The 27,942-nt window shown below is 35.5% G+C and overlaps 1 protein-coding gene across 1 annotated transcript; it reads left to right on the top strand.

The window, feature by feature from the left end:
• HDAC2 (histone deacetylase 2) lies at positions 1–27,866 on the top strand. The gene is made up of 14 exons (XM_045843792.1): positions 1–303; positions 8,740–8,852; positions 9,897–10,014; positions 11,693–11,767; positions 12,226–12,364; positions 14,529–14,670; positions 18,564–18,656; positions 18,737–18,845; positions 21,951–22,091; positions 22,325–22,433; positions 23,317–23,447; positions 24,170–24,325; positions 26,795–26,852; positions 27,499–27,866. Exons 1-14 carry the CDS (start codon positions 252–254, stop codon positions 27,527–27,529), a joined length of 1,467 nt encoding a protein of 488 aa, XP_045699748.1. The 5' UTR covers positions 1–251; the 3' UTR covers positions 27,530–27,866.
• The last annotated feature ends 76 nt before the right edge of the window (positions 27,867–27,942 follow it).

The raw sequence follows: 27,942 nt of genomic DNA, 5'->3' as shown, positions 1-27,942 counted from the left end.
TTGGCGGCTCCCTCCCCCTCCCCAGTGTCGCGAGTTGGCGCCGCTGCCACCCCCGGCTCCGCGCTCCCGGCCCCTCCGCTCGGCCGTACCGAGCCCTTCCGGTGCCCCCTCCTCTCCTGCCTCCGGCCTGCTCTTCCCCGCGAGACGGCCGCCCCCACCTGAGCCCCAGCCCTTTTCTCTCCCCGCCGAACCGCGGCGGCAGCAGCAGCAGCAGCAGGAGGAGCCCGGAGGCGGCGGTGGCCGAGGAGCCCATGGCGTACAGTCAGGGAGGCGGCAAAAAGAAAGTCTGCTACTACTACGATGGTGAGAGGCAGAGTCGGCGGGAGGGCAGGGCTGGGGCGCCGGGCACGCAGCCGCGCGGGGCTCTGAGGCCGCCGGGCGAGGGGGCGCCGGAGCTGTGGGGTGGGAAGGGGGAGGGATCGACGCTTGCCCGAATCTTAACCCATTGCGGACTCATCGCCGGTAGTGGGACCCCTTCCGCAGTGAGCCTTCCTAGGGGACTTTGCAACGAGAGCCAGGTGGACGCCCCACTTTCCCTCTCGACGCTGTGTCTCTGGCAGTGCAGTCCCGACGCCTCTGGGACGGTGCCGGCCTTCCCCGGCTTCGTGGTGGTAGCGGAGGGGACGGCTCTCCCTGGCATCTTTCTCGCCTGCCACTCGTGGGGGCAGAGGTTGGGGGTGCCCACTTCGGTCCATTGCAGCCGACCCTTCCCCCCGGGTCGAAACGGTACCCAGGCCCAGACTCCACACAAAGCAGGGCAGCCGCGGGAGCTCCGCCCCTCCAGTCCGCTTCGCTCCCCCCGCCCCCCATCCCGCTGGTTCCCCTCCCAGTCTGGCAGCGCGGAGCGCCTTCCTTCTCCGCCTCCCGCCTCTCGGGCCCCTTGAGCCAGGTCGGTGCTGCAAAGTAGTTACCGAGGGTGGAGACCCACGTTCGGCTGGGGACACACTCACGCCGATGTTTTGCGTGGGCTTCATTCCCTCTCCTTTGTTCGCCGGTTTTTTTGAGCGCCGCTTTCTCAGCATTCAAATGAAAAGGCTGCTTCACTTCCTCAATAAAAACTAGGGTTTTCGAGTTTGAGGCAGTTAGTTTTCACGGGAAATAGGACGTGGTAAGGAAAGATGGAGCTATTACTGTTTGTGTTGTAGGTCAGACTGCTTGGGTCCTGGCTTGCCTCTCTTGAGAGGTGGTTACCACCCACTCCTTTGTTGCTCTTTGTTCGATCAGGAAATACCACCCTACTTTGGAGATTTAGGTGGTGGGAATCCTGGTCTAGGAAAACTTTGCGAGGTGAAGAGGTACTAAATAATTAGGTAAGCTTGAGTTCATGGTACATGAAGTAAATTATAAAAGTAAGATTTTAGTTTTGAGGTTTTTTCGAATTTGAAGTTTGAGCGATAACGTTAAATCTGAATCCTGTTTCCTGAGCCAGCCTAAATTACACTAAGTAGAGTAGTAACCTGTTTTACAGATTTCCCAAAGACCTGAACATGCTAAATAGTTCCGAGTAGGTTACTCTCCGGAGATGGAATTCTGGAGTACAACAAAGAAGCTAGGCTTGACGACCTGAAAGTCCTATCTGATTTTTCTGAAGCAATACAAATTTTGGAAGCTGTTTCCTACATTTGGTGTGTTATAATACAGAAATCTTGGAGAGGTCTAGAAAGACCTTAGAAGACCGGGCCAGATTCTGATTTGGAAATGGACATACTCTATCTTTTTAGTTAGCAAGGATGAGTCTTTTAATGCCTACTTATATAAAATAATCACCTGTGTCATTTGTGGAAAAATCTAAAATCTTGCAGAAAATATCTAAACTGATATTTGGTAGCTAACACTAGTCAAAGCCATGTTTTAAACATTTTGTGAGAGTAGCACATATATGTGTAATACATTACTGGTTTGAAATTATGCCATCATGGAGGAGTGGAGATGGGATTACATTTTAATTTTAACATCAAAGTTTTTTTTCAGTTTGGTTTTTAAGACTTTATGCAAATTTGTGTCATTGGCAAACCCCTGGCCTTGCATTCACATAGGAAAGTAAATGTGTAAGTTAATTTTTAAAATTATATTGTTTCTGACATTTGGAGATTTGTTCTTGTCAGAGCCTAAGATAAAGGAGAAACGTTTAAAAAGGTTGGGGAAACTGGTTCTAAGGCTTTTCCTGCAACGGTAGTTGCTGTTGACAGTGAAGAAGCCACTTGTAACTTCTTGTTGCTAGGCTTGAACTGCAAAACCGGGAGGTAGACTTAAGTAGCAGTTTTATGAACAGCTGTTGGTTCGTGGACCTATTTATGATGGGTCTTTGTTGAGGGAATGGGTGTGAGCGCTGGTTTGAAGAACAAGCTGTAGGCTTCATAGGTAGAATGGAAGAGTGGAAATCATTTAAGCCCAGTGATGGTGACTTTCTTGTAGACCATTCATCTGCTTTATCTGATGGCCAGCAACAGCTGTATAATTGAATGTTTGGAAATTTCTGGTTAGGTTATCTGTCTTTGGTCTGTGATTCTTCCTTGGATCATTTTTACAATCGAGTTTGTAGTTGATTACATTTGGACTATTCTTTGGGTTTTTGTGGAGGGAAGGTTAATGAAACATTTTGCAGAGATTATTAAATTGGATAGGTATTGTGCTAACTATTATCATGTGATAGTATGTCAAGCTTTGCATAGTTTCAAAAGCTCATGTTTGTATCACCAAAAAACTATTTTGTCAGTTTACATATAAAGGTAGCTTTTGTTTTTTAATTGTGAAAAAAGAGGATGTAAGTAAAGCAGCGTCTGCACCAAAGAATTCTGTTACTAAAAGGTACACCACATAGATTAGATTGGGAGGGGGTAGTATCAGTAGTAATAGGCCTTCATCTAAGTTGGTTTTAATTTGTTGGTAAAGAAAGTGGAAGAAGGAAAGATTAAAAAGTGTAGAGTAGCAAATTCTGTAACCATAGGAATCCTACCTCTAGGCATACTGAGACCATTAGCCACTCTTGGTGACACAGAAAGAATGTCTAGCAAGTGAAAGGGATTCTCAAGACAGGTATTTTTCTCTGTATACTTCACAGTCTTCAGTACTATACCCTTTTGATCACTGGAATGCTGGTTCCAAGAGAAATTTGAGGTATCCTTAAACCTTTGGGAAAAGTGAGAGAAGTTCATATTTCTTGTAGCTTGTTGACTTTGCCTTCAGATTTTCCAAAACCATATTTCTAAAACTTGCCCATCTTGTTGTATGTACTGCAAGATTATCAATGATCTCTGAAAAGATAGAGCTCAAAAAAAAGAAAAGAAAAGAAAAAGATAGGGCTCGTCAGTCACTGAATCTCTTCTGGCTTTAAAAAATGATGTGATTTCTGTACTTAAAATGTAATTAGCAAACCAAGCTGTTTAGGCCATAAATACAGTATATTTTTAATCCTTTATCTGGAAGTGTTAACTTGTCTTTGTTTTGAATTAAACTGGAGACTAATCACATTTAGTGCCTGTTTTACTGAGTACACCTGATAACAGGGTTGTATAAATACTTGACCTTTGAACTGCACAGATCCACTTATACACACTTTTTTCAGTAAGTACACTCCATGCCTGTGGATTCAACCAACCACTGATTGAAAACAGTATTTTCAGTCCACAGTTGGGAATTTATGGGTGCAGAGGGATGACTGTATGCATTGTTTCATGTCATTTTATATAAGGCACTAGAGCATCTGGGGATTTTGGTGTCCACGTTGTTGGGGGGGTGGGGCAGGGGAATCTTGGAACCAGTCCCCTGCAGATATTAAGGGAGTGCTGTAGTTCAGGTTTCAGAAGTCAAAAATTGTAGGTGGATTTTTGGTTGCAGGTGGTGTGGGGATCTGTGTCCCTAACCCGCATGTTGTTCAAGGGTAAACTGTATATGTACAATTTATACAATTATGCACATATTGGTCTGTGCACTTGTTTTTTCTTCATCTTGGCAGGGTGCATTAAAATGTTTGGAGAGCCCTGGCTGGTGTGGCTCAGTGGTTTGAGCACCGGCCTACAAACTGAAAAGTCACCAGTTCTATTCCCAGTCAGGGCACATGCCCGGGTTACAGGCCATGTCCCCAGTCAGGCGTGTGAGAGCCAGCAGATTGATGTTTCTCTCCCTTCCTTCCCCTCTCAAAAATAAATAACTTCTTTAAAAAATTAATAAAATTTTTTTCTCTGCTTCAGTAAAAGAAAGTATTAGTAATTATCTCTTTCTTTTTAACAAACTTTAAATCCCTTACTTGACAAATCCCTTACAGGAAATAGCTGGAATTGGGGAAGAGGTAGCAATCATAATAGTATTAAATCACAGATGAGGCCAGATTTAAAAGCTCAAGTATAGAGATGTTTATGCTAGTTAGTAAATCTTATTCTTTTAAATAGCAGTTGACTTATCCTTGTCTGTGAAGTCAGTTTTGGGTTCAGAAATATCAAATGGGCTTAAAGTCTCTACTCTGCCAGGTAGACAAAAGATTGAGTCTTACGAAGGAAATGAAAGATTGTATGTTTGACAGTAAGAGGGGACACCTTTATAGGGTAATCTGACAAGGAAGGAAGAGAATGAGTGGGCTAGCCATAAAAAAAGTTTTTTCCTACATATGATATTGCAAACTGCACTGTCCTGGTAGTTAGAAAGAAGCTGGCACACTTAATCGAAAGGAAGCCAAGAGGAAGACTTGGGGAACCATGAGGTGCCTAGCTAGATAGTATAAGGCCAGACTACACAAGATTTTGTGGTAAGATACTCAGAAAGCCATTAAAGGTTTTACAAAGAGAGAGCTTTTGGAAGTAGGGACAGAATGGTAAAGAGTGATACAAGGCTGACAGCAAGAATTAAATGCATGTTGGTCCCCATAAAATGTAATGGTTGCAATTGACAGACATGGACACATTTAAGGAAGGTTTGGGGAGTAAAACCTATAAAGCCTGTTAATGGATAGGAAATGGAGTAGGAACTGGGTGATGGTGGTACAGAATAAAGAATAACTTTGAAGTTTCTATATTAAGCAGTTAAGTGATTCTTCCCTGAGATAAGTGCATTTGGGGTAGCACTCTTATTCACTGACTTACCCAATCACCCAGAACAGTGCCTGGCACATGGTAGGCTCTTGATTTGTTAATCAATGAATGAACTTGAGGAACCCTGATATTTAAAGATTGGTGGATGAGTGACTATGGGTCGGGATAGAATCAAGGAAAGTGGTACTCTCAGTGAAAGCCAAGATTCTCATTGTTTCAAGGAGGAGTGACCAGTGTGTTAAATGTGCCAGTGGACTAAGACAGTGGAAGACAAAAATAATACAATAGCTTTCTTTTTCCCTGAATCATTTTTTAGTCAGCTTTTCTGTAGGACTAAAGGTAAATTTTACACTCCTAAAATCCAAAATGATCTGAAAATTGAAAAAAAAAATGCCACTCATTTAGAATCAAAAGCTTAATCTGAATTACTATATATGATCTTCACTCCACTTACCTTGAGTATCCGCAAATTTTTGCTGCAGAAATGTTAAGCTTTGATTATAGAATATTCCCCAGACTCCAGGACATCCATAATATATGGCAGATGTGTCACATCACATTTATAAAATGTGGGGAAAGAAATCTGAAGTACATCTAGTCCTAAGGATTTGGATAAGCTATTGTAGACCTTAATAGCCATTTCTATTCTGATCACTTCTTGAAGATTGAGCATTTACTAAAATTTTGCAGATAACTAATTCCTTATGGTAATTTCTTTAGAGTAACAAAGTTTGTTCTGTTCAAGAAGCCACCTTGAGCTACTATTTCTGGATATTTACTTCGTGGTAAAGCATTTTTTATTATTTTGATGAAACTCAGGATATCATTTAAAATGCCCAAATTAGATTACTGACCATTTAATTAAGATGAATGAAAAGCCATAGGTTCATAAAAATTGAGAAAAGACATTTTATCTTTATTAAAAAGTGAAGGGCACCCTGGCCAGTGTGGCTCAGGTTGGTTGGAGTGTTTGGTAAACTGAAAGGTGGTGGGTTTAATTCCTGGTCAGGATACAGGACTGGGTTGTTGACTGTTCAGTCGCAGGTCGGGGAGTGTGCATGAGAGGCAGCTGATCAGTGTTTCTCACATTGATGGTTTTATCCCTCTCTCCCTTCCTTTCTCTGTCTCTGAAATCAGTGGGTATGTCTTTAGGTAAGGAGGGAGGGAGGTGGGCGTTTGGATGGATGAATGGATGGATGATAGATAAAAAGGGAATGGCTACAAAGCAGCCATCTAGAGAATTTTGAGATATGAAATTAAGCAGGAAAAAATCGGAGATGGTTTTGGGGACAATTCCCAACCCCTTTACATTTTGGGACAATTCTAATAAACCAAATAGCAATTTTCTGTTGCTTGGCTATCCTTGTGGGCAAGTGTGCATTTTCTTGGTGGGAGTAGAGCCTATAAATTGTAGCAGAGAAACTTCATAAACCTATGTCCATTCATAGTTTGAGGATCTTGTTGACGAAGTAACTTTGATGGATTAGAAAGGTGGTTTCTTATTAAAATACTGTATTCTATATGTCCTTCTGTGTCAGGTTTCTCCCTGCCATTTGTTTCTAGTGACTGTAAGTGCCATTGCTCTCCCAGTAGCTGTTAACTTAAGAAGATTGGCTGAGTTGCCCTGCCTGAGTTTGAATCTTGCACCTCTCCTGGCTTACTTTGTGACTTGGCAGCATTACCTGACTTGTCTGCGTCTTACCCTTCTTCACTGTTATAAAATAGGAAAAGTAATAATACTACATCATAGGGTTGTCAGGAATATTAACAGACAAAACATGTGAAGTGAGCAGAATATTGCCTCATAATAAGCACTCAGTAAATGCTAAATTAATGCTATTGTTATTTTTTTCAAACACGCTTGCTGAGAAATTGCAGCTGTACTGTCTCTTTTATACAGATTATTGGGGTCTTTCCCATTATTAGATTGTTGCTGGCTTTTCACTGGATATATTCAGTATGTTCATAGCTAGAGGATTTGATTTTAAGATGTAGTAGTATTAGAAACATTTCAGCTTGGTAATTTTTACACAGAGGCAGGTGGAAGTTAATGTGAATGAAGACTAGAGTTTCTTTATTCTTCTCTTATGATCTTCTTGGGTGGTGATGGTATAACTTAGAAATACCTTCCTTGCGCTAAACTTGTGTACATAATGCTTTGTAACACTAGTGGGCTTTCCATATTTAAGAATTCATTGAGATCAATCTGCTTTCAAGGAACTATATGTACTGCCCCATGAAGGACAGAGCTTTATAGCAGATTCTTCCTTGAAAGGTAGATTGTTTTTCGACACTCACAGCCTCTGAATCTAAATTGTGATAAATGCACAGGCATGTTACATATCCCCATAGTTCTGCTTTGCTGCTTGTCTATATTGTCTTAGCTTTATTGTTGTCACCTGCATTGAGAAAGGTGGCTTTTCTTATGACCGTGTATATATCGATTGTTTTCAGGGGGGAGTTTGTTTTGGAAATGATGGATTAAGTAAATTAGAGGTATGATATCAACAAAATCAAGTAGTAATGTTATTAGACATAAGTATGTTAATAAAAATGAACACTCATCCTGGACTATTAAGTATATAGAAGAAAGAAACAAAAGCCTTTTGAGTTCTCAGTTTCCACTAAACAAAGAAAGGTATGCGTTGAGGCAGGATTTTGAAAGATGTTTTTTATCCTGAAGGTGAGTAAATGGCATTATTTTTCCTTAGCTTTTATTATGTAAACCCGTGTTGAAATAAATGACTTCAGGCCATTAAAATCAGCTTGGCTATCCTAACAATATTTTGGAGCTGCTCATTTAAAACTAGAAATACTACTAAGAGTAATTTCTAATACAGGCTATTGTAAAAAACAAATGCCCATTATGTTAGAAAAATAATGTATATGTTTAAGAGGCTTCCTTAAAATGTTAGTACAGAAACACTAGAGCTTTACCTGAAAGTATTGTTTTTTTCTAAGTTATATATGACTTTGGTGTTTATTTTAAAATAAATCTGAAGATATTGGGGTATAAAATCTTATAAAAAGATAGGCCAGGAATTAAAACTTCAGTGGTGAAGAAGAAGACAAAATACTTAGGTCAATGTAAAAATATTAAAGCTAGCTTTAAACCTTAATACCTTGAAAAATGTCATGAGATATCAGTATAAAACTTTTGTTTAAGATCCACATTTCAGGTATGAAAATTCCCCTTATTGACTGTGATATGGGTAAAAAGTATTTTAGTCCCCATTTAACTAATTAGAAGGGATTTCTGGGATACTAGCAGATCATCCAAGAAATAATACTGCTGTAAACTTCTAAAATCGTGTTAATGAAACTCAAGAGAATTTACCTTAAGCTTTTGAATTTACTGATGGATGCTAAAAGGTATCATTTTAAGGAACAAAAACTATGTTTTTAAGTTAGTAAAAAGTATTTCATTTGGGCTAATCTTAAATAAGAAATTTTAGTAAACTGTAAGTCAGAAAAATTTACTTGCCTTAATCTATAAATAAACAATGTATTAATGGAGTCAATGGCATACAGAAGTGTACATAATAGTATATTCGTTTTCTAATACAGTTTGAAAGTTGCAAAATTGAATATCATTAAAGATTTTAAACTTGTTTTGGTGGTAAATGCCTTCTTAATGGTGAACATACATAAATTTACATAGTTCACAAAGATTCTCTTGTTTGTATTGTTCAGTTTGTCTCTTTTTCTATTTTAGGTGATATTGGAAATTATTACTATGGGCAGGGCCATCCTATGAAACCTCATAGAATCCGCATGACCCATAACTTGCTGCTAAATTATGGCTTATATAGAAAAATGGAAATATATGTGAGTATATGTTTTAGTAAATACTCAGCACACTTTTTTTTTTTTTTAGGTACTGTGAAACTTTATTATTCCCTTTGGTGTAGGGTATTTAATGGAAGAAAAGGTCTGAAAGAAAATGGAAACTTCTCTTTTTGTTTAATTCAGAGAAAACTGAGTATGGGACCTATACCTCTTTGTCTGTCTGTCTTCAACAATTTTAAAAATGGTTTCCCCTACCACAGGTTTTCACATTTCTGGAGAACAACTCTGTTTAGCATACCAGATATTTTTGTTGCAATAATAGTTGGCCTGTCTATGCTGCTGAAGAGTTGATTTGGAACACTTAATAAAGAATTGCACAAAAAATTAATTCTGCATGTATTTATTGGTATACAGAAAGAACACTGTCAATGGACAAGCACAGTACAGAATAACATAAGATCTAACTGCCCTAAATGTTTTTGTAGGTAAAGATGAGAGTATATGTAGACAGATACAAGACACAAAAATTCTTACGTATTTGGGGAGAGAAAAGTCTCAAAGCAGTTAACAGTGTTAGGGAATATGTGAGTTTTTTTTCTTTGGGTGTAGACATTTAGAGAAGAGGAGGTGGATTAGACTTGCAATCAGAAAGCTTTGGGGAAGAAGTGTGTTATAAATGAAAGTGAGGTCTTCAGAACAAAGGTGATTTGGTTAGGCAAAGGAAAATGAAAAGATTGTGAACAAAGACTTACCATGGAGAATGAGGCCCATTCTGGGAGGTCATTGATAAAATCAGTGGCTATAGAACAGTTTTATGATGGAAAAAGAAAGCATTTATGAACATGGGTTTGACTTTAATAAGGGTTGACCCATTTTTACCAAAATAAAAAAGTGATTAAGTCATAGTTTGTGTTAGACCTGTCTAATTCTTTTAAAGTATGAAATTAGCTTTAGAATTTACTTTGTTCTGGAAGACCTAGTTCTTTTGAGAGGACTGTTAGAGGAAATTGTGTACTTTATGTTTGATAACTCTGATATAACCAGTTGTAATTCAACATTTCTAACATTTATTTTTCTTCACAGAGGCCTCATAAAGCCACTGCGGAAGAAATGACAAAATACCACAGTGATGAGTACATCAAATTTCTACGTTCAATAAGACCAGATAACATGTCTGAGTATAGTAAGCAAATGCAGAGATGTACGTGTCTATGTTAAAAGTGTATAATTAGTAATAAGTATATAAATGAGTATTTTTAGAAACTTATAATTAATATTACCCAAATCTAGGTATTTTTCCTGACCTAAAATACAGTTTTAATTATTTATTGATGTGAAAGGTCAATGTAAAAATATGAAAGCTACTTTTAAAAACAACTCACTGAAGCCTTCTGGTCAGCCAAACTGCCAAAGAGCTATGGATGTTCCTTTGCCCTTTGTTTTGGTCCCATGTTAACTTTAGGAAAATGGCTGTTGGTAGGGAGACCCCACGCCCCTGCTTTAAACAAAATAATTATACTTTGGTTGGCCTTAGCTTGATGTATATACCTCTTGTCTTCTGTTTGGGTGGTTTAGTTAATCTAGACTGTCATACATGTTCTCTGTTACTTCCCTTGTTGTGATATTAATGAGGATTTTAATTTTATTCTACATAATGTTCTCTTATTAAAAAGTGTATTACTACAGATTAGTTGGCTTGAAGATGGAATGCAAAATGTTACCCTAAAATGATTGGACCAGTGTCTTTTAAAGCTTGATGCTGGATTACATTTTCATTACATTGATGGACTTTAGTGATGATTTTTAAAAATGAACAGTTTCAGTAATACTAAATTAAGTATATTTGTGAGAAATCTCATTCATAGAATTTCATATACATTTCTATCATATATTTTATTTAATAAAATGCTATAATGTAAATAAAATAGATTTTTTATTTTTTTTCCAGTGGACATTAAGGCTTAGGTTAAGAAGTCATAAGTAGCCCTAGGACAAATGAATTAACAAGATTGATTTAAAACTTACATAATACTGAGTTGTATTAAGATTATGATTATGTCTGAGCAGTAAAAAACTAAAATTTATTCACTATGGTTCTAATAAAATTAAGTGTACAAAGCTATATATAAGATTATGACTTACTGAAGAGGTTATACTTCGGGAGGCAGGGGCAGTCTAAGAATGTGTTATGCATACATACCTGTATTGCCTTCATTCTCTCAGTATTAAGGAACTAATATGTTTTAATGTGTCATGTATCTGTGTTTTGTTTCCTTGTGCCTTACAGTACCCCTTCTATATCTTGACTGCCATGAACCTAGTTAGTTCTTGCCATTTTTGAAGATCACAGTTAACCATGGGCATAGGCAACCAACTGTTCTCTCTTTTCAGTACTCACTAAAATACATCACAGTTATGAATGTTCTGGGTACTTAGGAGCTATATGTGGGCTTTGTTTTTGTTTTGTTTTGTTTTTAAGTAAATTATAAAGCAATTGAAATTACTCAAACTTTTTAGAATCTCAATTTATTGTCGTTATGTATGAAAAATGCACAGAAAATTTAAGTTCATGTTTTAATGTAATAAAGGCTAGTACCTTTTATGTTTTGATAGATTTTGATTTCTTGTTAATAGAGCAGAGATAGTCCACAAATAATCCTGGTAAGATTTGGTAGTGGTGTTTTTAATATAACATTTTAGTTATATTGACTGAAATTATAAATTATATTTTTAAATTGCAGACTTTAGATTACTATTATGATGTGTGTATGTTTTACGGTTGCAGCAAATAAAGTATTTTGTGGGAAATGGTTTTTGTAAGAAAAGGCTTTTAGTAATTCACAGAATGGATTGAAATTAGTGAAATCCATCTTTCACAGTTAACGTTGGAGAAGATTGTCCAGTGTTTGATGGACTCTTTGAGTTTTGTCAGCTCTCAACTGGTGGCTCAGTTGGTAAGTATCCTGACTAAGACTTAAAGTTGATTTACATTCTGTATGTATCTTTTGGGTTATTTGTTTAGCAACCCCCTCCCCATGTTTTATGATCATAATGACTCTGAGATGGTTTATTTTTGTTTGTTTGTGTGTTTTTTAGTTTCTTACTGCTGTTTCACTTTCACTTACAGATTTCTTTTTCCTTCCTCTCTTCTAGCTACCATTGTTACCCTAGTAACCATTGTTGCTACCACTTTCCATATATGCTCTTATTTAGTCAAGTCACAGCTGTAGGAACCTATTTATCTAAGGAGAAACTGCTGGCTGACTATTAGACCTCTGAACAATGATTCTTGCCTTTTATGAATTTAAACTCTTGGTTTACCCATGGCATACTCTTTTCTATAGGGCTTTTGTCTAGGTATGTTAATTTTTAATTTTAAACATTTTAAAGTCTATCCTGTCTTGATTCTTAGCTGGGGCTGTGAAGTTAAACCGACAACAAACTGATATGGCTGTTAATTGGGCTGGAGGATTGCATCATGCTAAGAAATCAGAAGCATCAGGATTCTGTTATGTTAATGATATTGTGCTTGCCATCCTTGAATTACTAAAGTAAGTTAATCTGTGTTGATATTTTTCCTGTGAAAAAGTAGTTTAATTAAAATAATAACATTTTAAAACAACATCAAGTAAACTGGTTGAAAATAGTTTTAATGGTGAATCTTTGATGGGTTTATTACAAATCATTGTAGAAACAATAGGAAATTTGCTCAATTCTTAGATTGTTAAGAATGAGAAATGCATAATAAATGTCTAAAATTCCCATTAGGTACCCTTTTAAAAAATATTAAAAGTAGTTCAGCAATTTAAATTTGAGTGACAGTTTCAGGTAATGAAAAATGACATGACCCTGGAAGTTTATGTTCTAAAATTTTGTAAGCTTTTAAACTTTTTTTTTAAGATTTTATTTATTTATTTTTAGAGAGGGAAGGGAGAGAGGGAGAGAGAAACATCAATGTGCGGTTGCTGGGGGTCATGCCTGCAACCCAAGCATGTACCCTGACTGGGAATCGAACCTGCGACACTTTGGTTCGCAGCCTGAGCTCAGTCCACTTAGCTACACCAGCCAGGACCAGCTTTTAAACTTTTGATGGCAAATATTTGAAACCTGTGTTAAAGAAAATTTGGTTACCTATTGAATTAAATGTTAACTGCCTAACCTCCATAGAATGGGGTTCTGTGTTTTCTAAAAATGGGTATTATTATCTCTAAGTTACTAAAGGAATTAAAGTTATCCTTGACTACAGTTTGAGAGAGATATCTCTAAAAGTACATGTATGTGAATTTGGAGTTACTAAGTTAGATTTTTTTTTTACCATCATCAGTTGTAACACATCTAAGCAGATCCCCCTTCATATTGTAGTTAGTGTTTTCTCGCCTTTGAATGTGTTGCCTGTAGTTATTCCACAAATACTATTTATAGAGGATGATTTTTCAGTCACTTAAAGTTTTGTGTTGACTCCTCAAATCAGCAGCTAGGTTATGGCAGGTGACTAATTAAGGGCCCAGGAAAACCACTTGAAATTTTGCCTTGTTATTAATTTGCCATTGATGTTGGTACCTGTGTCTTCGTCTCTGAGCAACAGTTCTTGTTCACATGCTAATAGTCTTAAACAAGCTTAATTTTATTTCTCTGGACACATTTCTTAAATTGGTGCAATCAAACATGACTTAATTGACTATTGATTAAACAGCTTATGAGCCACTCAGAAACTTTTTGCTCACAGCTTTATTTTTATGAAGAAACTGTGCTATGATGAGATACAGTTTTTTATGTTCTGAGGTTTCTGAATCTTGCTTTCCTTTGAGTTAAGAATGAGTACTTAGTCTGGTGTCAGTTTATATTATAACCTTTTAACACAGCTGTGGTTCCATTGTACACTAAATACAGTTCTCTGCCATCTGATTCAGTAATGATCCTCATTTCACTGTGCCTTGAAAAGATGACATTTGAAGTTCACTTTTTTTCTTGTTTTGACATGGGTATGCACTGGTAGTGTTGCATTTTGCGATACCTGTGGCTCTTAAAATGCATTTGAGTTATAACTGCTCACTGGGATTTGTAGTGTTCCAAGCATCACTGTGAAGTGATAATAGAACCACATGTGGTTTCTGTTGTGACAACTCAACTCTGCAGTTGAAGCACAAAAGAAGCCATAGACAGTACGTAAACAAATGAGGATGGCCATGTTTCAATAACATTTTGGTTTTGGACATTGCAATTTTAGTATCATTATTCATCATGTATCATAAAATATGCTTGTTTTGATTTTATTTTTGAGTCATTTTAAAAAATGTAAAAACTATTCTGATCGCTAAGGCTGTACAGAAGAGGCCATTGGCCAAATTTGGACGAACCAGAGATTTTCAAACCCTATTTTATAAGATTCAGTATTTACTAGAGACATTTTAAAGTAACAGTCTTAAAATGGTATAATCTTCAGTTAATATAAAGAAATATGTACTTTACTATGTTTTTAAAGCACAAAGAATAGGACAGATTTCACAGCAAGTATATTTTCTCACCTAGATAGCGCATAAAGGGAGGATTTAAAAGTCTGAGGGTCAAATTGTAAGTTCAGATGTTTGATTGGTCTCTTAGGCGGGAATTAAAGTAAGAAGGGGGATTCAGTGTTCTGGATTCAAGAGCTCAGAAGTCCATGGTGATTCTTCCTATATTAAAACTTTTAAATAACAGTATGCCTTTTTTTTTCAGGTATCATCAGAGAGTCTTATATATTGATATTGATATCCACCATGGTGATGGTGTTGAAGAAGCCTTTTACACAACAGATCGTGTAATGACTGTATCATTCCATAAATATGGGGAATACTTCCCTGGAACAGGGGACTTAAGGGTAAGACTGAATCCTGTCTGGATAAATATGAGATTAAGCTAGGAGGCTAGTAATCGTGTACTTAAAGTAATATTTTCCTTGAGTTACTAATTTGAACCTTATACACAGAATTGAGTGATTTATATGCTATAACATCTGCTAGATTTCAGTTTTGCTTAATATAAGCTAACTTTTAAAAAAATTTTAATATTTATTATATTTTCCCATTACCATTTAGTTCCCTTATACGCCCCTCCCCTAACAATCACCACACTGTTGTCCACGTCCATGAGTCCTTTTTCCTTTTTGCTCAATCCCTCCACCCCTGACCCTACCCCATGCTGTCCAGATAAGCAACATTTAATGAGAACTTAAAGGACTTTTCTTTTGCTCAACTATTTTTGGTTGAATAAATATTTTTGAACATCAGCAAAGCACGGAGCTGTTGTCTTGATATACAGTTTGAACCTTCAGAAAGTACTTATTGGTAGCCTACATTGGTATTGATTAGGAAGACTAATAGAATGAAATAATTGACTAAGTCTTTTAGGTTCTTGTAATGCCCTCCTTTTATGATTGGTCTTGATTTAACAGGTCTAATTTTAATATCTTTTTTCCGTAAGCTGAGGACATTTATTGTAGATAGAGAAATACCATAGCTTATCTTAGCTGCCTGCTATATTAAGTGCATTTATTTCTATTATATATCTGTTACCTTCCTTCATTTGGTACTCTTGTATTTTATGAATATAAAAACCAATGGTTAAATCCTGTTCCTGCAAACTTCTTGAAGTTGCTTTTTTTTCTTCACTGGTTGTTTTTTTTGTTTTGTTTTGTTTTGTTTTGTTTTTAACCAAACCACATTCATGTTGAAGTTTAGTTTATTTAGCAACCAAAAGTTTAACATGGTCTTAATGTATTCTTTAAATGTGTGACTTTTTATTTGACCACAAGGTGATGCTCTTTTAGTAATAGTTGTGATGGTAAAAACTGTTTTTTTATTATAAATTGGTAGGTTAATTATTTAATTTATTTCCTTTTCAATTATGTGGCATTTAAAATTGCAAATTTATATTTTCAGTTCCTTACCAGTTAGCTCCTTCAATGCCTTTCCCTGCTTGGTTTTATTTTATAGACCCTATGGTTCTCACAGTATATGATCTTTAAACTGGCAGAAATCAGCATCTGCTGGGAACTTGTTAGAAGCACATACTCTCAGGTCCAGAAACACTGGGTTATTCTGCACACTGACGTTTGAGAACCACTGCTCTAGATCAGTAGAATTCATTTGTCTACAGCCATTGCATCCCTGTAGAAATTAAGGGGTGAAAAGGGCTTCTCAGCTTTAAGCTTAAGGAAGGACAGTGTCTTCATAATATAATTCTAATTAATCTCAGAAATGGCAAATGGGGATATCTTAATTTTTGACAGTATTCTTTCAATTGCTTGAATTTGTTGGAGAATGCATGTTTTTAAAAAAAAGACTTGAGGATGACTTTGAACATCTTTTCCTCACTAAGATTTTATACTGTCTATATGAAAAGCCATCATAATTTTTTCCTTTTGGCTATTACATAGATGTTCCCAAAATTTTGTAAGGATACTAAAATCAGTCATTACATTGTATGTGTGGTTGTATTTGGATTTTCGTGAAACTTAAAGTGTATCTTTGGATGTTATTTTTCTACCTGGAAATTCATTGTAAATCAGAAAAGGGCTACTCTGAGCTTAGATCATTGTTAAAACCCTGTTTGCATGTATTAGGTCAGTAGTGTCTAGGTGGAAGAATAAAGACAAACGTGTGATAAAGTAGCAGTTGTGGAATAAGAAATGAAAAAGAGCAACAGCTCTGAGCTGCGAGCCTAGAGTGATAACTGCTGATCAACTAACTTGCTGTATGAGACGGGACCCCCCAAAATCGAGAATTGACTTTTGAAGGGCAGGCCCCTTGTAGTACAGGCTTCTCCCACTAGGTGAGTGTTCTAGAAACCCATGTGTATCAGTGCACCAGCTAGCGTTGTGAAATGCTGTGTTCAGCTTCAGTGAATTTTTTATTTGAAGACTCTTTCAGCGTGTTTGCCCATTTCACGATGGGTGATTTACAAGTGCACCTGTCCACATTGTGCTGAGTGTTCAGCAGTTTTTGACCAAAAATGGTATGAACCCCATGCCCCACCCTCCCTATTCAGGTGATCTCACCCCAAGTGACTTTTTTAGTTTCCCTGGATGAAAAAAGTCCTCAAAGGAAAATGTTTTGATGATGTGGAAGAGGTGAAACTAAAAACAGCAGAAATACTAAAAGGCATCAAAATTGATGAGATCAAAAACTGTTTTGAGCAGTGGAAAAACTGTCTTGATAGGTTGCATCAAATGCAGAGTACTTTGAAGGTGACTGAAGTTTAAACGTAAGAATAAGTACACAATTTTTTATAAACAAATTCTGGGTTTTTTAGGTCCCCCCCTCTCATACTTAATGTCAGAGTTTACTCCAACTGTATTTTTAGTGCAGGAGTCTAGGGATTCACAATACTTTAGTTTATCTACATTTGTATAATTTTTATTTAATTACATATAAAAATTTAATTTCCTTAAAAGTTGTGGTGGGTGTAATTCCTCTTGCTTTTTCTTCATCGAAAGTTGGGTCATTTAGGGTTGTGAACACACACTACACTGTGTTGTGGAACTGTGCACCTGAAACCTATATAATTTAGTTGACCAGTGTCACCTCAATAAATTTAATAAAAAGGAATGTTGGGTCATAATCACACTAATATTAAATGATAAAATATGCTTTTCAAAAAAATGGATTCAAGCTAAGATCGTTCCATGAGAGATAAGGGAAATACAAATGCTAATAATTCTGAAGATTCATATTTATTGAAATATTATCACTTAAAACACGTGTCAGTCACCCACAGTCCAGTCCTTTGGTGGTGTTTAGGCACTGTTTTGTAGAAATGTTTTCTATCTCATCTCTTCTAGGAATATATGCATATGTGTGTATATATCCTTATATACACACTCAAAGAGATAGTTGTATACACACATGCATTATGTACACAAATACGCATAATATATGTATATGTATTGTGTGTGTGTGTGTAGCTGGAACCCAGCCATTAGCTTCTCTCATTTGCTTCTTTTGGGAGGTATTAAAAACTTAAAGTGGTACTTATTCAACAAGTAGAAAAACTTATTTCAAGCCTAACTAAAGAACAGATACTGATGCTTTAGTATAAAGCTATTAAAACTTCAAGAAAATCCGAGCATTTCTTTATTGTTTTTTTAAGATGCTATTTATTTTTAGAGAGAGACAGGGGGAGGGAGAAAGGGAGGAAGAGAAACATCAATGTGTGGTTGCCTCTCACACCACCAACTGGCGCCTGGCCTGCATGCAACCCAGGAATGTGCCCTGACTGCCACCCTTTGGTTTGCAGGCCAGCACTGAATCTATTGAGCCACAGAGGGTGGCTTTTCTTTAATCATATGCAAACTCATGCCAGATTGTGAGCCACAAGAAGGATTCTGCATTACAGAAACAACTGTCCCTCAGGGTTCTTTAGCTCAGTGTTATTTTCTATAGTTTTACTCATAAAAATTTCTTACTCTATTTAAGGTGAATTTCTTGGGTTAATGTAGTATATAACTTAATATTGCCTTGTTTATGTTAAACTCCCCAAAATAATCATTACAGGTTCATTGGAATTGGTTCTTTCAGCTTTATAGCAAGCAGGCTGTAAATGTTCAAGTGTGTGCTTACTCTAATCTGTGTTATTTCCTTTCTCGACCTACATGATGAATTCAGAATTGGTTCTTGTTACCTGTTCTTTTAATCTCTTAAAAATATTTCAGTAAAGATGTTGAGTTTTTTATTATGAAATATTCTCTAAGATCTGTTTTACTTCATATTTTAGGATATTGGTGCAGGAAAAGGCAAATACTACGCTGTCAACTTCCCAATGAGAGATGGTATAGATGATGAGTCATATGGGCAGATATTTAAGCCTGTAAGTATTACTAATTTTAAAAATCAAAATGAATTTGAAAATCTTAATAGAGATAATAACATTTGTTATCTTGTACATAGATTATCTCAAAAGTGATGGAGATGTATCAACCTAGTGCTGTGGTGTTACAGTGTGGTGCAGACTCACTATCTGGTGATCGACTTGGTTGCTTCAATCTGACAGTTAAAGGTAAGGAGTTTAAAGGGTAACATGAGTAACACCTGGCCGGGTAACTCAGTTGGTTAAGAGCATCCCCTAATATGCCAAGGTTGCAGGTTTGATTCCTGTTCAGAGCATATGGAAGAATCAACCAGTGAATGCATAAATAAGTGGAACAACAAATCGATGTTTCTGTCTCTCTCTCTCCTTCTCCCCACTCCCTTATCATCTTCCTCCTCCTCCTCCCTCCCTTCCTCTCTTACTGTACCAAAATCAGTAAATAAAAATTTTTAAAAATTAAGTAAAGAGTGATAGTCCTAGAACTACTGTTAATCTTGTTCTGGTAAGGGTCTTGTTTCAGGTCTTTTTTATTATTTTGTCAAGTTTATGTCTACATTTATACATGAATAATTTTATGTGGCCTGTTGCAGTATCAGTCAGGACAACTCTGTTTTCAGTGTGTTTGGTTGATTCTTCTGGTATATCTTTCTCTGAATAATGTGCAAACTTTGCTACATTTTTCACATCAGCCTTGTCTATTCACTTACTGTTATGAAAGAAGAGGGATTTACCTTCTTTTTACCACTTTATCCCCAGCGTGCACACATCCTTCTAATCTTGTATCTCCCATTTTTACCATTTAAATCTGGTGTTTATAACAGAACTTTGGTTATGGTATTCAGTGTTTACAGTATCATCAATAACATTAAAGTACATTTTAGCTTATCAGTTTTTCTTTATTGCATAACTTGCTCTTTTTGTCTAATATGTCATTTACTTAATTTTCTCTTTACATATTATTAAATAACTAGTGTCTGTGTAGCTTCATGTGTTCAGATGCATTAAGTATCCTATCAGTTTAACCTTGAAGGACACCTTTCTGATCTGATCCTATTTGGATGAGTATTCTCTCTAGACCTGGTAGAAAGTAAGCTGCTCTTTGCTTCTCTGTTGTTATTGGCTCCCCTGGTTGCTGTTTCCTGTCTTCCTCTTAATTTTGTCTCTCATTTTGGTGGAGCACATTTTCAAGTGGCTTCCTGAGAAAAGTTGTGTGAGAGATTAGGAGAGTACATTAATTCCAACACTTAAATTGATCAAGGGTTGAAATCAACATATGATAGAAGTCCAAATCAAAATTAAAAAATGACCGTTATAGAATGAACTTCTAGCGAATAAAAATAAATTTGAAATTTTACTTAATGAGTTCTTAAAATCATCATGGATGTTATACGTGATTTTAGAGTTGTTTTGATATTTTTGGTAACAAGTTGATGTTCTGCTTTGAATTCTCTCATAGATGTGAAGAGTTCTCAAATAGAACATTTTCCATAATGACTATTGGCCTAAATGTAATTAAATAACTAAATACTAAAGATAGATATTAATGGCTATTTTATTTAATGTTAATTAATACTCACTACCATACCAAGCAGTGTTAGTTATGGTATAATGTATTATTCTGCTTTTTTAGGTTGAACTATATGACATTAATTGCCCCTTTTCTTGGTAGGTTAATAATTCCCAAATAGCAGCCGTTTTATATTGTTGAACTTCATATGTGTTGATAACCATCTGTTGCCTCAAAATGCATATGATCTTCCAAAAATGATCTACTGGATGTACTCTTAAGATAATGTATTAACTGTCAGTTTCTCTGCTTATCTCTTTGAAAGTTCTCAATGCTTTCATAGTTAAAAGCAATAGCTTTTAAAATTATAAACGGCAGCATTTTACCTACAATAATCTATATATTTTAACTGACTGATAGGATTTCATTTGTATAAAGCATATAAGATTGTAATCCCAAATCTTAAACTTGAGTATAAACTTTTTCCACTGCCATTCAGGTTTCTTAGGTCTGCTAAAGTCAGTTACCTCTTGTTTATTTCTTTCCTGCCTTCATTTATGTTGTTACTGTTGGGTTCTGTCTCAGTCTTCTTTTTCATTGATTTTTAGCCCATAAAAATATCCCTTTATAGTCATTTTTATCAGGTTTTGAGATACAATAAAAGCAGGTTTCTTTGTTTAGCCAGCTATCCATACTAGGAGGGTCTGTAAGTTAACTTTATGTTTTGTTTTAAAAAACACCCAAACAGTTATTATCTTTTTATAAGAAAGTCATGTTTTTCTAATAGCAGTAATCAAAATTGGGTTGTGAATTATACACCTACTGAAAAATACTTAATGAAGATGCTCACAGTATATAATTATAAGAAAAAAAGACTACTAAACTGTAACTCAGAGGGAATCAAAAGGGATTATTAGGGAATTGAAAGGGATTATTTTTTTAAAAAATAACTTTTGGATGATGGAGTTTTATGTAGTTTTTCTTTTTTTATTTTTCCAAATATTTTTTAACAGGCATGGCTTTATTCTATAATTGGAGGGGGTTTTTTTTAATTTAAAGATTGATTTAAGTGCCTGAATATTCTAAAAAGTTACTAGTAACTTGTAATCAATGATTAAATTATGACATTTATCCAAAGAAGTATTGTGTTTTTGTATTAGGTTTACTTTATATTCAAATTTCTACACATAGAAATTTGTTGAAGTTGTTTTTAATAGTAATGAGTATTAATTTTCTAGTCTTCAATAAGAAAATTTTCCATAATACCACTATTTAAAAATAACCTACAATTAAAATTAGCTAGCCTACCATTGTGCATAATGTTTATTGTTACTTGATTTCTTTCCCTCACATAATATTGCATGAATAGAACATCTTCACATCATCTAACATTTTCCTGTGTTAATAAAAGTGGTATATTTATATTGTAATCTTAATATAGTTGTATGTTTGACTTCTGTAGCAGGAACACTTGCTAAAATAGCCAGTATGTTTTACTGGATTTCGTATATCATTGTGAAAAGTGCTTTGATAAAAAGTTTTAGACTAGAACTTTCTCGAAATTTTTTTTAACTTTTTTTTTTTATTTTAATTGTTGTTGAAGTACAGTTTTCTGCCTTTACTCCCATCCCAACCCACCCTCCCCGCCCAGCATTCTTGAAATTGTAACATGTTATTTAGAAAAGCCATTTCGGTTGATTAAAATTTTGTTTTTGCTATCTTTTTAAAATTTTATTTTTCAACTATAACAATGTAGACTTACTGTCACCTAAATCTCTTTGTCTTAGGTCATGCTAAATGTGTAGAAGTTGTAAAAACTTTCAATTTACCATTACTGATGCTTGGAGGGGGTGGATACACAATTCGTAACGTCGCTCGCTGTTGGACTTACGAAACTGCAGTTGCCCTTGATTGTGAGATTCCCAATGGTAAGTATTCTTATTATTATATCTTTATGGAATGAACTGTCAGTGTGTAAAAATAGATGATGGATTAGATTTTTAAATCGTGAATAGACCAGTCAGTTAATGAATTCACTTTGCGTTCACTTTTAAACATTTTCTTTGGAAAATATTTCTCAAGTTGAATCTGGATTTTTGTGCATGGATTTGTGTGAAAACTGAGCTTTTAATATGTAACTTTATTTCATTGTTTTTAATAGAATTGCCATATAATGATTACTTTGAGTATTTTGGACCAGACTTCAAACTGCATATCAGTCCTTCAAATATGACAAACCAGAACACTCCAGAATATATGGAAAAGATAAAGTAAGACATCAGTGAATTGTTTTCGTAAATATTTGCTATAGCTTTAAGAACCTTTAGAGGGCCAAGTGCAGTAGGTTATTTTAACTTATACACAATTCCTTTGTCCTTTCAAAAGCATTTGAAACCATAAAATTATTGATTTAATATTTTTAATATAATGGAAAATATATGGGTTTCATAGCTCAAAATATTTTAATCTTCTATAAGTTAAAATCAGTTCTTAATTTGCAAAGGGCACTATAATTTTATACCCTTGCTTCCCTCCCACCCCCCAAAAATTTTATTTATTTTTAGAGAGTGGGGAAGGGAGAGAAACATCAGTGTGTGGTTGCCTCTCACACGCCCCCTGCTTGGGACCTGGCCTGCAATGTAGGCATGTGCCCTGACTGGGAATCAAACTGGCGACCCTTTGGTTCTCAGGCCAGCACTCAATCCACTGAGCCACACCAGCCAGGGCTATACCCTTGCTTTAAATGAAAGTGAAATGAAATGTATTTTCATTAAAACATTTCAAAACTTTGTATCAAAGAATGAAGTATTTAGAGAGACAGGGTAGTACAAGCCTGGATTTGTTTTAGTATAGGCCTGGATTTGTGTGCTCTCCGCACACACTCGCTCTGTGACATTTGGCAAGTTAATTTACCTTTGTGTTTATATTTCCTTAACAATGAAATAATAGGAGAAGAAATAGTACCTACAATGTAAATTTTGAGGGTTAAATGGGTTCATAATATGTAAAGTGTAAGTGCTCAGTGAATTTGTTCCTTAAGTCATAGGTTAGCTAAATAAAACACGAAAATTTAACTTAATGTTTCCTCTTAACATTTAAAAGGAACTTGAAAGAAAACGAGTTTTGTCTAATAACTTTGCATGTGTAATTTAGACAGCGATTATTTGAAAATTTACGCATGTTACCTCATGCACCTGGCGTCCAAATGCAAGCTATTCCAGAAGATGCTGTTCATGAAGACAGTGGAGATGAAGATGGAGAAGATCCAGATAAGAGAATTTCTAGTAAGATGATGCCTTGATATGTATTCTATTACATTTTTCTGATTTATTAAAATAACACTACAAACTGAAGGCTTAAGATGTTCAAGAACACAATGGGTCTTGTTTCATTAGCACACTATTATTTTTGTCTCTTTTCTGTTTTTGATTTTACATAGTTTAGCTTCCGTATGTCTCAGAGACTCATTTGAGTGTCAGCAATTTCAGTTTATATCACTATATATGATCAGAAGTTTCCACAAACTACCCACTTACGTATATTTGAGTATAAATTGAAAAATAAACCATTTATTTAGAGTGAGTTGAATAGCCTGAAACACCTTCCATTTGATTCTACAATCTCATTTCAGTTAATACAGGTGCTAGACTTAAAACCTAATAGTATGCTATTCATATAGAAATTGACATGTTTGGTATTAATGGTATATTTATTTTTATCTACTTCCCCTCTCAGCTCTGAAATAAAAGGTTACTTTTTGAATTATGACATCACCTTTGCCTCCTATTACAACAGATTTTCCTCTATAGTTTTTTTGAGATCTCAAAATGTTTTTCATGTTTCTTTGAATTATTTCTTTCTATATCAAAGCTAAATTTTTAGTATTTAGCAAACCATGCATTCAGTTCTAATCTTGATATTATTAAGTGTCTGTTATTCTGTACTTTTCAATGTAATGGCTGATTACTACTTTTGTTAAAACTAATTAAAATTTTTTATATATCAGTTCGAGCATCAGACAAACGGATAGCTTGTGATGAAGAATTCTCAGATTCAGAGGATGAAGGAGAAGGAGGTCGTAGAAATGTGGCTGATCATAAGAAAGGAGCGAAGAAAGCTAGAATCGAGGAAGACAAGAAGGAAACAGAGGACAAAAAAGCAGGTGAGTTTTTTCCCAGTAAATGTGTCTTAAAATTGTAATTTTTAAAAAAGTGAGCTGCACTATAGGTTTTGTGAGATCCTAAAGTCAGTTATACAAGTATTGGAGGTGTGTGGTGCTAGGTAGGTGACTTTTTCCCAACTGTCTTTTGTGTAGAGCTCTAGCTCTCTAAATGTTATTAATCACATTTGCTTTTGTAATGTAGGAAACCTTACTGCCTGCTCTTGGTTTATATGGCTTATCATAGTGAACATTGTACTATGATACAGATTAGGTGAGAGAGAAGACAAATGATTATAGATCCACTTACAGTATGTGAGCAAAACTGAAATCTAAGATAATTTTTAACTCCCTAAAGCTTATTTGCTGGGAATAAAACACAGGAAGATTACATTATCCTTAGAACAGTTCCATCATTTTGGAAAAGCTCAGATAATAGACTTTCTTCAGAATTGTTTGAAGAAAACATAAAAACTCTAAAAGATAGGAAGGGACATTGAAAGCATATTTTGACACATCTAGTTCTGTTCTTTTACTTGTGGAATATACTTGTGGAATATTACTCCTGGAATATACTGTTCCTCCACCATTTTACAATTTAACTTCCCAATGTATTACAATCATGGCTTCGGTCTGTTCTTCTGTACCGATTGACATCCAGGAATTCTAGTTGTGATTGAGGTAAGGAGGACTTGGGCTTTAGCTGTAGGATTTTTCTACAGTTTTTCTTTTTTCCTCACTGTCAGTGTGTCATCTTGTCTGTCCTTTTTTGGTTTCTTCTCCTTTCCGAATCTTTTTTCTTTGCTTTTCTTTCAAATGGGAAGGTAGGTACACTGGGATGTTTGTCTTTCATTGCTGTGTTAGCTAAAGATGACAGTACCTCTTGATCTGTCTTAATGGTCTGGTAATAGATTAATCTTAGCTCCACACTTCTATTGCTGATATTAATTGATACTTTTTTTAACTTAAAGTGTTTTATTAAATTATTATTATGGAGCCTTGCAATTGTTAAAATCCTTTGGCCTACAGATAATATATTACCATAGAAAACTTTTTTAAAAAATTAAGTTAGGGCCATTCCTTTTCTTTTCTCCCCTAATTCTGTTTTTGTACTTTTTAAGTTTACATATCCAAAATTAAGCAGAAGTCAAAACAAATGTTAATGTCCACAAATTTGTATTCTAGCTGAGACCAGTCTCATGAAATGTCTATGTAGAATGCTTAATAGCAATATTTATAATTTACTGTCTTTATTATTATGTCATTGCCTCACAGCTTTGGTTATTTGCTTGTTTAAAGAACATATTCAGCCCCAGGTGGTGTAGCTCAGTGGATTGAGTGCTGTCCTGCGAGCCAAAAGGTTACCAGTTCAATTCCCAGTCAGGGCACATGTCTGGGTTGCAGCATAGATCTCCAGTTGGGGGCGTGTGAGAGGCAACCACACATTGATGTTTCTCTCCCTTTCTCCTTCCCCTCCCATCTCTAAAAAAAAAAAAAAAAAATTAGACTTAATAGGAGTAATTTCAATTTTAAAAAAATAAAATCACATTTGGGCTAATTTTTTTTCAATCTTGAATTACTACCATTACTCCTACCATTTCATTTTATTATTATGTTAAAGTTTCAGTATTTATAATGAGGGTTAAAAACAAGTGATACAAACAATAGGATTTAGCCTCTGCTATGTCTTTGGGCTCATCTTACCCGATTCTCCCCTCTTCTGACAGTACTCGAGTCACGTTGGTCTTTAAGTTCTTACCACCAACCTGCTAATTCCTTCTTGTATCAGAGTCCTTTTTTTTGTTTTTGTTTTTTAAAATATTTTTTAAAAGATTTTGTTTATTTCTAGAGGGAGGGGAAGGGAGGGAAAGACACATTGATGTGAGAGAAAAACATCTGTTGGTTACCTCTCACATGGCGCCCCGACCGGGGAACTGTACCTGCAACCCAGGCGTCTGTCTGCCTCAACTGGAAATCACACCAGCAGTCCCTTGCCCTGTGGAACGATGCCCAACCAACTGAGCCACACTAGAGCATTGTGTCAAAGCTATTTTAAGTTTTCCCTTTGTTCAAGATACTTCTCCCCTTTTTTACCCATGAGCTATTCTTCAGGAAACTTTCAAATGTCACTTTCTGCAACCTTTTCTGATTGATCATGGAGTGCTGTGTGCATGTCCCCTGGCTTTACAGCTTCATAGCACATACTCCATCTGTAGTACTGAGATCCCACAGAAGCAAAACTTCCAAGGGGACAAGGACTGTTTGTTACATTGGTACCGTGAACTTCTGTCATTTAGCCTAGCACCTAACACAAAGCCTGTTCAGTTACTGAGTTTATAAATGGTAAGCTTTTACCATTCATATATGATAGCTTTGTATCCTTTAAATAAGGTATACTTTAAAATATGTTAAATTTCAAAAGTATTTTATATTTCAAAGCAGGTTTTAACCTCTTCTAATTTTTATTTATAGATGTTAAGGAGGAAGATAAATCCAAGGATAATAGTGGTGAAAAAACAGATACCAAAGGGTAAATTATATTACTTATCTTATCATTTTTATATACCATACAAATAATAAACACAATTACTTGGGTATGTATTGTTCTTAGAGGTACTGCACTGAGCCTGAGAATATCAGTAAGCTGTGTGAGATGCTCTGAATTTTGTCTCTGCTGGCACATAAGACAACATATGCCTTCTTATCCATCAGTTTATATGTCATCTGTTTAGCTGCCCATCTGTCACTGGTGTAGCTTGCTTAAAATCACAAAGATCAGTACTAATCAGTGTTGTAACTGAAGAATTTGTATTCTTTTACATAATTTATCTGAGACCTTTTTTTGCCATTAATATTTGTATAGGCACTTAATGGTCTTCTGCGGTGCTTATTTCTGTATATAGGATTTCATCCTTTTGTGAGACGGGTACATTTAAGAAACTCGGGACTAGCCTGGTTTTTAAAAAACATAAGATTTTTATTGTCAGAAAGCTTATTTAACTGCTTGAGCACACATAATGTGCTAGCCTTTATAGCATCACTTGAAAAAGATTTTGAAACTACTAGAAATATTAAGGCACTGTTATCAGCTTTTGTTTCTTGGCATGAGTGTGCAGGACCTGTATTTAAACTGAGATTGTACTATTTTTAATATTTCATGTTGCCTCTTTTAACAGAGCCAAATCAGAACAGCTCAGCAACCCTTGAATTTGAAAGTCTCTCCAGTTTCAGAAGACATTAAAAAATGAGAAAATATTGGGAAGAAAATGTTTCCTTTTGGAAGACTTCTAGCTTCATTTTATACTACTTCGGCATGGACTGTATTTATTTTCAAAATGGCTTTTGTTTTTGTTTTTCTTGGCAAGTTTTAGTGTGAGTTTCTAATTATGAAGCAAAATTTTTTTTCCACCATGCTTTATGTGATAGTATTTAAAATTGATGTGAGTTATTATGTCAAAAACTGATCTATTAAAGAAGTAATTGACCTTTCTGAGCTGATTTTTCCATCTTTTGTAATTATCTTTATTAAAAAATTGTACTTGGATTGTCTTGTCTGTTTTTTTATATGAAATTCTTTTTCAGAAAGGAATGACATAACCATTTCTGTAGAATTAGAAAAC

Source organism: Phyllostomus hastatus, unplaced genomic scaffold (assembly GCF_019186645.2).
Source record: "Phyllostomus hastatus isolate PE091 unplaced genomic scaffold, TTU_PhHast_1.1 phas_contig_40, whole genome shotgun sequence".
Classification (NCBI taxonomy): domain Eukaryota; kingdom Metazoa; phylum Chordata; class Mammalia; order Chiroptera; family Phyllostomidae; genus Phyllostomus; species Phyllostomus hastatus.
This window is presented reverse-complemented; position numbering and strand designations above follow the sequence as displayed.

Excerpts from the sequence above, each read along its gene's own strand:
- HDAC2 (XM_045843792.1), top strand. The coding sequence starts at position 252 with ATGGCGTACAGTCAGGGAGGCGGCAAAAAGAAAGTCTGCTACTACTAC. Across the intron at positions 12,365-14,528 it reads GCCATCCTTGAATTACTAAA|GTATCATCAGAGAGTCTTAT; the intron begins GTAAGTTAATCT and ends TTTTTTTTTCAG. Across the intron at positions 24,326-26,794 it reads AACAGAGGACAAAAAAGCAG|ATGTTAAGGAGGAAGATAAA; the intron begins GTGAGTTTTTTC and ends TTTTATTTATAG.